The sequence below is a fragment of the Ylistrum balloti genome, unplaced genomic scaffold, assembly GCF_031769215.1.
Source record: "Ylistrum balloti isolate Yb309-2 unplaced genomic scaffold, AGI_CSIRO_Ybal_v1 Utg370700, whole genome shotgun sequence".
Taxonomy (NCBI): domain Eukaryota; kingdom Metazoa; phylum Mollusca; class Bivalvia; order Pectinida; family Pectinidae; genus Ylistrum; species Ylistrum balloti.
In genome coordinates, this window is record NW_026782420.1 from 689,912 (window position 1) to 700,606 (window position 10,695).

The 10,695-nt window shown below is 35.5% G+C and overlaps 1 protein-coding gene across 1 annotated transcript in view; it reads left to right on the forward strand.

Annotated features, from left to right (window-relative positions):
• The window catches only part of LOC132557587 (double-stranded RNA-specific editase 1-like), a 102,836-nt gene extending 96,137 nt beyond the window's left edge, over positions 1-6,699 (forward strand). Inside the window, exons 9-10 of the mRNA XM_060222096.1 lie at positions 160-834; positions 5,603-6,699. Of these exons, the coding sequence (XP_060078079.1) occupies positions 160-834; positions 5,603-6,141 (1,214 nt within the window). The 3' untranslated portion in view covers positions 6,142-6,699. The remainder of the gene's footprint in view (positions 1-159; positions 835-5,602) is intronic.
• Positions 6,700-10,695: the final 3,996 nt, after the last annotated feature.

Genomic DNA, 10,695 nt, shown 5'->3' on the forward strand with positions numbered 1-10,695 from the left:
TTAAACCATTAACAATAAAGTCAATATCAGCAATAAAGCAATGAAGTTAGGAATGACTTCGTAGGGAAGCCTGTGGGAAATCTTTGCAATGTTGGTTATTGGTATGGTTTGAAAGTGATACAACATGTCTCTAAAGGTTTCTGCTTGATCTTGTCACAGGTATGCAGCCGACAGGTGACGTAGCCACTAATGTTCCCCAGGAACTTGCCGACCTTGTGGCAAAGCTGGTCTTGGAAAAGTTCAGTGAGCTCACAAATGGCTTTACAAGTCCCCAGGCACGAAGGAAAGTACTTGCTGGTGTTGTCATGACAACAGGGGAGGATGCTACCAATGCTAAAGTGCTTTGTGTGACTACAGGAACCAAGTGTATTAATGGCGAGTACATGAGTGATAAGGGCATGTCTCTGAATGACTGTCATGCAGAAATTCTGTCACGTCGCTGTGTACTCCGTTTCTTACATGCAGAGCTTGCCAAGCATTTATCCATGGAGGATGAAGTAAAGAACACTTCCATATTTGTTGATCGTGAGGGGGGAGGGTTCGCACTCCGCGAGGGTGTGCACTTCCACTTGTATGTGAGTACCGCCCCCTGTGGAGACTCGCGTATCTTCTCACCCCACGAAACAGCAAACGAGCCTGGTGATTCAGGAGACAAACATCCAAATCGAAAGGCAAGAGGACAACTACGCACAAAGATTGAGTCAGGTGAAGGAACCATACCAATCAAGTCATCAGCAGGCATACAGACTTGGGATGGAATACTGGAAGGCGAGCGCCTCCTCACCATGTCCTGTAGTGACAAAATAGCTCGTTGGAATGTTCTCGGTATCCAAGGTCAGTATTATAGTGTCAGATAGGTCATACAGCTATGTTTAGTTTAACTGTCATCATCTTTGTGTCAGATAGGCCATACAGCTATGTCTAGTTTAACTGTCATCATCTTTGTGTCAGATAGGCCATACAGCTATGTCTAGTTTAACTGTCATCATCTTTGTGTCAGATAGGCCATACAGCTATGTCTAGATTAACTGTCATCATCTTTGTGTCAGATAGGCCATACAGCTATGTCTAGTTTAACTGTCATCATCTTTGTGTCAGATAGGTCATACAGCTATGTCTAGTTTAACTGTCATCATCTTTGTGTCAGATAGGCCATACAGCTATGTCTAGTTTAACTGTCATCATCTTTGTGTCAGATAGGCCATACAGCTATGTCTAGTTTAACTGTCATCATCTTTGTGTCAGATAGGCCATACAGCTATGTCTAGTTTAACTGTCATCATCTTTGTGTCAGATAGGCCATACAGCTATGTCTAGTTTAACTGTCATCATCTTTGTGTCAGATAGGCCATACAGCTATGTCTAGTTTAACTGTCATCATCTTTGTGTCAGATAGGCCATACAGCTATGTCTAGTTTAACTGTCATCATCTTTGTGTCAGATAGGCCATACAGCTATGTCTAGTTTAACTGTCATCATCTTTGTGTCAGATAGGCCATACAGTTATGTCTAGTTTAACTGTCATCATCTTTGTGTCAGATAGGCCATACAGCTATGTCTAGTTTAACTGTCATCATCTTTGTGTCAGATAGGCCATACAGCTATGTCTAGTTTAACTGTCATCATCTTTGTGTCAGATAGGTCATACAGCTATGTCTAGTTTAACTGTCATCATCTTTGTGTCAGATAGGCCATACAGCTATGTCTAGTTTAACTGTCATCATCTTTGTGTCAGATAGGCCATACAGCTATGTCTAGTTTAACTGTCATCATCTTTGTGTCAGATAGGCCATACAGTTATGTCTAGTTTAACTGTCATCATCTTTGTGTCAGATAGGCCATTCAGCTATGTCTAGTTTAACTGTCATCATCTTTGTGTCAGATAGGCCATAACTGTCATCATCTTTGTGTCAGATAGGCCATACAGTTATGTCTAGTTTAACTGTCATCATCTTTGTGTCAGATAGGCCATACAGCTATGTCTAGTTTAACTGTCATCATCTTTGTGTCAGATAGGCCATTCAGTTATGTCTAGTTTAACTGTCATCATCTTTGTGTCAGATAGGCCATACAGTTATGTCTAGTTTAACTGTCATCATCTTTGTGTCAGATAGGCCATACAGCTATGTCTAGTTTAACTGTCATCATCTTTGTGTCAGATAGGCCATTCAGTTATGTCTAGTTTAACTGTCATCATCTTTGTGTCAGATAGGCCATTCAGTTATGTCTAGTTTAACTGTCATCATCTTTGTGTCAGATAGGCCATACAGCTATGTCTAGTTTAACTGTCATCATCTTTGTGTCAGATAGGCCATTCAGTTATGTCTAGTTTAACTGTCATCATCTTTGTGTCAGATAGGCCATTCAGTTATGTCTAGTTTAACTGTCATCATCTTTGTGTCAGATAGGCCATACAGCTATGTCTAGATTAACTGTCATCATCTTCAGAAAAAAAAAACTCACATGACCTAAAGGTAAAATTGACTTCCGCTTTAATATAACTTTATCACACACTACCTTGCCCACCTGTCCTTACCTGCCCTTACCTGTATAAAATGTAATCACAGACTACCTGGCCCACCTGTTCTTACCTGTATAATGTGTAATCATAGACTTCCAAGCCAATCTTTGATCAACAGTGGAAGTCTGATTAAATATTCTGTTTTTATAAAGGAAATATTTGTTATTATGGTATTCAGACAGATAAATGTGTGTAGTAGTTAGTTATTAATCACCTATATATGGCCTGTTCTACATTTTCAGTGTATGTAACAATAGGGACACCAGTGTTATCAGTGGTAATCTGTATCACTATCTACACACTGTGCCCCATGTCTCAGAAACTGCATTTGTTACTTGGTTTTATGTCAGTGTGTCCATTACAACTTCACTTTTTGATGTCTTTTTGTGATTCAAAACTTCATGTTTCTTTTTGATGACTTACAAAGGTTAAGCCTGTGTACAGTAGATGGACTGATCAAATCGCCTTTTATCCATTGTCTGTCCGTCTGTCCAGACTTGAAAATTTTTGTTATCACTATTTGCAGAGAATTAATGGATGAGTCATTTTAAAATTTCAAATGTTGGTTTAATTTGAATTCTAGTTATGCATGGTTTTTTTTTTTTTTTAAATAAATCGGAAACCAAAATGGCAGCCTATCAGCCATCTTGGTTTTTGTCAGTTGTAGTTTGTTATAGCTAATTCTTGAGAAGTAATGGTTGGATCTTTGTCTTTCTGTTTTTCTTTGTCCAATTGTTGTGCATTGTCCGTTTTAGATATATCAGAAAAATAAAATATCTGACAGCTGCAGGCAGCCATGATTTTGTCAGTATTAATTTGTTATCACTATTTCTGGAGAAGTACTAGATAAATCAGTCATAAACTTTAATCATTCGTCTGGTCCTAAGTTTTACATGTCTGGGATTGATCAGACAATTAAATGACTGACAGCAATCATCAACTTACTAGCATGTACTCTATTGATCATTTTTAAATTTCAGTTTGCATTCATCTTGGTTGATTGCTGTGTATGTTTGATAAAAGCACAAAGCTATGACAAAGTTTGTTATCACCATTTCTTTTGGAGAACATGATGGATCATTCGGAAATGTATTTTCTTATTATTAGGACTGATCGGGTAAAAGTGGCCCACAGGTGACAATTTCAGACATTGAGTGTGAAAGTTTATTATATCTGTTTCTGGAGAAACTCTGAAAGAATCACTCTCAAATCTCATATTATTTTTGTTTCCTTTTGTCCCAAGTTTTTTATAGATCAGATTAACAAAATGGCTGACATATACATAATCAATTTAGTAATAACAACAATACAGACAACTGAAAAATTCAAGTCAAATTTTCAATACACAAATGTTACTTAAATTACATCACATACATAGAACATAAAACAGATCCAAAGTTATAAACTACAATCGGGAATGGTGGTGTAAATTAAGGTATCTCACTCATCCCTTAGGCCAATGTATGCCGAAGGCCCTTTATAAGGGACAAAAAACATCTGAAGGTGTTGTATGAAAGATGGTGATTCAAATATCAAAATTTTTTATATAAACCTCAGTACATTGTGCACTGTAGCCACTGAGCATATATGTGATTGCAGGAAAAAACAGATTTTTTTCATGTCACACTCCAAGGAAGGAATGTTTGATTAAAAAATAAGAAAAATTCATTGTAAAAAAAATGAATGAATTTAGTTACAATTAAAAGTATTTTTGATAAAAATCACCAGTTGAATGCACAGAATTTTTTTAAAATATTATTTTGAATATGGTCCAATAGGCCCCAGATTCATCAAGTTAGCCCAAGAAAACAAGATTGTCTTCCTCTGGACTAAAGTTGATAATTGGCACCAATTTAAAATAGGAACAAAAGCAGAGACTTAGCAACTAAATGAAAAGTACAATACATTTGGAAAGGAGTGTATGAAAAATGAAATGGGGTGGGGGTTGGGGGTGGGGGTTGGGGGTGGGGGAACAATTCTTTTCCTGTAGGAGTTGGTGGCGTAGGAAAGTACCAGTTACCAGGTATGTATGACCAGACACGTTTGATGTATGAAGATCATCTCTTGTTCGTGCCGAGTGGGTAGCAAGTTTGGAGTTGGTGGATCCAGTGTTGTTCTAACTGAGGCGTTGCTGGCCACCCATACTCCTGCTATACATATATAGATTTTTGTTTTTGACAAATTAGGTTTACTATTGCTGATTTTAGATGGTTCTTTGTTTAAAATTGCATATGTTGGTGCCTTCTTGTCAAATTTACCATTGTAACTAGTCAGATATTAAAAATAGTGACAGGGAAGCATCATGGATGTAGATAGTTATTACTTTTTGTTATTGTGATTTTTCATAAAAGCACTCAATAATTTGTTCTTAAAATATCATCTATAGGTTTCCCTTGGACCTTAGTTTCACATATTCAACTTTGTGATTGATTTGAGAAATAGATAGAAAAAAAAAATAGGTTGTCTTCATATATACATGTGTATGTTCTTACAGATTGTTTCAAGTATCTCTTTAGATAGACTGGATGGACAGGTTTAAACTTTTATATAAACCTGTAGAATTATAGCATCAAATGATGTTATATTATAGAATCAGCTGTCTGTTCAACAAATACCTGGTAGTTAAGATTAAATGAGAGAAAGGGAAATGCTCCAACTTATATTACTGATAAAGATTCAACAGTGATGGTGGATGAGATCCCCTTATTTTGGTAGGTTGATAATTTTCAAATTTTTGAAAATGTTGTCTTACGTAATTAAGACACAAACATCAAGTGTTAGGTACCATTCTTTGATAGTTTTCGGTGATACCACTTACAAGTGTTTTTTTTGTTTTTTCATAAAACCACTATCAGGTGCTTTCCCCAAGTGTGGAAGAGTTATGTCCCTTAGAACCACTATAAGGGTATTTTGTTCCAAGTTTAGGAGAGTGGTGTCCCTTAGGCATTTATATCTTTATCTAAGTTGCTAATTAAAGATAGGAAGAATTGTTATTTGCTTGTCTTGAATTGTGCAGAATCTATGAAGGTTGAAATTGTTTTGATATTTAATCACTGATATCCTGTTTATGTATGTTGACAGGAGCCCTACTAAGCCATTTTATACAGCCCATCTACTTTGACAGTATAATCCTGGGGAGTTTATATCATGGCGACCACCTGTCACGAGCTGTGTGTACACGCCTGTCAGGCATAGAAAACATCTTTGAGCCCTATCATCTCCACCAGCCGTACCTCAGCGGCATCAGCAATCCGGAGAGTCGTCAGCCAGGAAAAGCACCAAACTTCGCAGTCAACTGGTGTTGTACCGATCCCAGTCTTGAGGTTATCAATGCTATGACTGGCAAACTGGAGGATGGTGGCGTTTCACGTCTGTGTAAAAATTCTTTGTTCGAGTCATTCTCAAAACTGTATGGCTGTCTGCCATCTTTAACCAGCCAAACTGTAATTGCCAAGCCTAGGACTTACTCAGAGGCCAAGGGCGCTGTCATGGACTACCAACTTGCCAAGTCGCAGCTTTTCAAGACATTCCAGTCACTTGGACTTGGCAGCTGGGTGAAGAAACCTATAGAACAAGACCAGTTTACACTGGACCCTACACAGATCTCTTCTCACAGCTAACCAGGACAGGAAGTCATCACATGATAGGGATTGGGCATGACAGAAAGTTGTTGTTAGATGGAAGTAAACTCAGCATCGCAGAAAGTCATTAGGTCATGGCCGACTGACCACAGGTCAGCTTGGCAGGACGTCATTGGATTAAGGTAGACTGACCACTATAGAAAATTGTAAGATTTGTGTGAACTAGACATGACAGAAAGTTTGAACGAGTGAAAGTGATCACAGTTTCCTCAAGATTTTTTACACATAAGCCATTTTTTAGTCATTGTGTTCAAAACAAATTTGACTGGTTGGCCCAGAGCTGTCCGTTTATGAAGTGAAGATGGACCTTAGAATCAGAAAGTTTTTTAAGCATAGAAATCAAACTTTCAAGGATGACATGTGAAGAATAATGAAACTTAACAATTGAAATATCAATTCAAAAACAACCAAACTAAAAGAGTTAAACCCTCAAAGGTAACCAGTGGAAAGGAAAACTGGTGTTTGGTAGATGTCTTTTTCATTTTTGTATCAATACACAAATCAACAAGTAATGTTTTCAAATTATAAATCTTTAGACCACACAATGCTAATTTCTGCTTTATCGTTTTCTTCAAGATTAAGAATTTTTCTATTCTGCAAACAGCATTAATTAGATTAATATGTATATCAAGCATTTTAAATCATGAAGCAACATTTCCATTAAGTCTTGGATTAATTTCCTCACGTGGACATGAAAAGTGTTGAGTTAACTGAATGACCAGATCTCTTGAGTATCCATGTAACTACTGTACACTGTTCTTTACTGAGCATACAAGAATAACTCATTGAAAATGATGTAATATATTTACTGCAAAATAAACAAAGTGTAAGTCAAAAACTGAAAAAAAAAATTAAAAAAGGGAAAAGACTTAAAATAGTTTTGTGTATTTATGAAATGTTGTTTCTTTGATTATAAAGGGGAATGAAGAAAGGCTCTGTCTGTGTCATCTGACTGTAAAGTTAAAACTAAGTAAATGTAAGGACAATAGGACAACCCTTACCATGGTGACATCTCCATTTTGATATAAGTTACTTATAAAGTTGTTACCTTCTAAAGTTGTAAATGTGAAAATATTGTTAGAACAAAGAAAAATTTGACATGGCCTACTTTGTGGGGCACTTTTTTTTCTCTCTTGAATATTTCCAAATGTATCTATGTCCATGGAACAGTCACAGTCTTGTTGATATAATTGACTTCAATTTTTTATTGTTCCTTTAGAACTTTTAAGCAATCAATCATATGTGATCTCAATCAGGTAAAGTATAATGCTTCCTGACTAGGTGGTGAAAGATTTTGACTCCGTAGTGTATGAATGTTTGTGTGTTTGTTTTCATCTTTTATAAGATGGTTGGTTTATAAACAAATATGTATAAATTTATCAAAAGCTTTTTTACTCCCTATCAAAACATTCATAACTTTTTACCTTTCTAAAATCAAAAATAGCTTTTATTTGGGTTGGCTTTGACTTCAAGCCTCCATGTTTACTAACATTCTTCTTTGTGTTTTAAGGAACGGTGTTACCAGAATTTGTCAGGTCAACCTAATATTGGTGATACTGTGACTTAATTAAATTGTAAAAAGTGCTAAAATCACCTAATATTTCTTTTCTTTTGATCAGTGTTTAAAAGTTTCAAATTTAATTTTAAGATTTAACATAGTCAAATTAATATTCTAATACAACATCTTAATACATACAGTTGTGATAAGTATCAATTAGAATTGATTATAAGGTGTTTGCCTTTGATGACCCATTAAAACACCCTGTCACCCTTGATTTAAAGACAATGACCAGGTATTGACAAGAGGTTGGCGACATTTTGGGAACATTGTTTTGTATACAATCTCAACACAGCAAACATAGATTTAAATGCTTCCTTTATATAATTATTTTGTTTATTTTTCTCTCCTATTGATGTTCTAATGTTGTATTTACATTAATTGGTGTAGCATATTTTACTTATTCATTTGTATTTTTAAGAGAACAAATGTTTTTAATGTTTCTCCCTTGATTATGGAAGTAGAGGAACTGATATTCTACTCAGTACCTTTGCTTTCTTTGTTCATAGAATGAAACTGTGTTTAATTCCTTACCAGATATATTTAATGTAGGTTTTGTATCAGATAATGAGCCCCAGGCTGTTCTTTTAAACTTTGTGTATAGCTTAATATAGTGTTTGATGCCATTAGTGTCTCGTAGCATACAGTTTTTTAATAGACCAAAGTCAAATCATACAGATCCGTTGTTTAGATATATTGGGAGGGTGTTTAAAACATTCCTAAATGTGAAATACATATGTTTTCATGATCCAAAGAAGTTTTTTTCTTATTTTTCAATTTGTTAAGATAAGGAATGATGAGAAGGATTTATTAGAATAACTTAGGTTACACAGAGATATGGATCTGTGTGCCTTTTGTCTGCAACATTTTTTATTCCTCAGTTGGAACAGCTGACACTTGTTAACATATTTATAGGGAAATTGCAATTATTCTAATTTTTTAAGTCCTTAATTCTTAATTCTCGGAAAAGTATGTTTTAATTTTGTGTTTGAAATGGACTAAAAGAAAGCAGGTTTTAAGAATATTCATGAAAAAATTACCAGATCTTTCTCCTGATAGAGAAGGTTGAGAAGCGTGTTTTCTCTCACTGAAGGGGATGACAGAGAAATATCCTGCACACTTTTTGAAATATTTAACAGATTGGTGAAGAAACCGTAGATCATGAAGTACAGACCTCTCTCTGTATGTGATTCAGTCCTGATTGATTGGTATTTTGTGTTAGACAGATTCTATCCAGTCACTAACTTCTTGTTATGTTTTTAAACTTAAATGAGATTTATTTGCAAGTCTGTTTCAAGATAGTGTTATATGCTGTCCTATCAATCAACTGAGTGACTGATGAAGATGTTATAGTTATGTAATTTGTATAAAATCTAATGAAAGTTATTCGTTAATATGACTTGCTGTTATCTGATGGGCCATAACTGGTGGAGGTTTTATTTAAGTAAGAAATGAGACTATTGTATTTCTATCTTACAATTGATATGGACTTTTCTATAGAAAGTCTACTTTGCAAGTCTGAAGACACCAAACATATAAACATACACTCATTGTTATGTGAAAGGTGAATGTGCTTCCCAGAGAAGATTTAACAATATAGTAAGTGTGAAAACAGAGACATTCATACATCACAAAGTTTACTTGTTTCTCCATTTTATAAACAATTATCTGCACATAAAGATATGTTTGTAATCTGTTAAAACACTTAATCTGTTGTTTATAATTCTAAGTAACCTGTGTTTTGTTGACAATCCATTGCAGACAATGCCATGTCAGTGTCATAAAATAACAAAAAACAGTATGTTTGAAATAATGTATTTAAACTAACTACACAGCTTAAAAGAAGTTTGAATTACCTTTATTGTAATATGTCCATCGCAGGATAATTTATAATTTCACTTGAATATTTTTAACAAAGCTTACAACATTTCAATAAACATGATTAACTGTAACCTTATACCCTCAATGTCAAGGTCATTGAGTGTTAGTGGTACCACAGAGTTGTGTGTTACCTTATACAGTATTTCACCACTCAGTGTCAAGGTCATTGAGTGTAAGTGGTGCCACAGACTTTTGTTTTACCTTACATAGTTTCTCACAAGTCAATGTCAAGGTCATTGAGTGTTATTGGTATGACAGATTTGTAGGTTACCTTATACAGTATCTCACCAAACAATGTCAAGGTCATTGAGTGTTAGTGGTACCACAGACTTGTGCATTACCTTAATGATTATTTCACCCCTCAATTCTAGGACAAGGTCATTGAGATTGAGTGGTAGCACAGACCTGTGTGTTATGTTATGTAGTATCTCACCAGTCAGTGTCAAGGTCATTGAGTGTTAGTAGTATCACACTTGTGTTACCTTAAAAAGTATCTCACCAGTCAATGTCAAGGTCATCAAATGTCTGTGGTACGACAGACTTGTGTGTTACCTTACACAGTATCTCACAAGTCAATGTCAAGGTCATTGAGTTTAAGTGGTACCACAGACTTGTGTGTTACCTTACACATTATCTCACAAGTCAATGTCAAGGTCATTGAGTGTTAGTAGTACTAAACACTTGTGTGTTACCTTACAAAGTATCTCATAAGTCAATGTCAAGGTCATTGAGTGTAAGTGGTACCACAGACTTGTGTGATACCTTACACAGTATCTCACAAGTCAATGTCAAGGTCATTGAGTGTAAGTGGCACCACAGACTTGTGTGTTACCTTACACAGTATCTCACAAGTCAATGTCAAGGTCATTGAGTGTAAGTGGCACCACAGACTTGTGTGTTACCTTACACAGTATCTCACAAGTCAATGTCAAGGTCATTGAGTGTAAGTGGTACCACAAACTTGTGTGACACCTTATACAGTATTTCACCACTCATTGTCAAGGTCATTGAGTGTTAGTGGTACCACAGACTTGTGTGTTACCTTACACAGTATCTCACAAGTCAATGTCAAGGTCATTAAGTGTAAGTGGTAC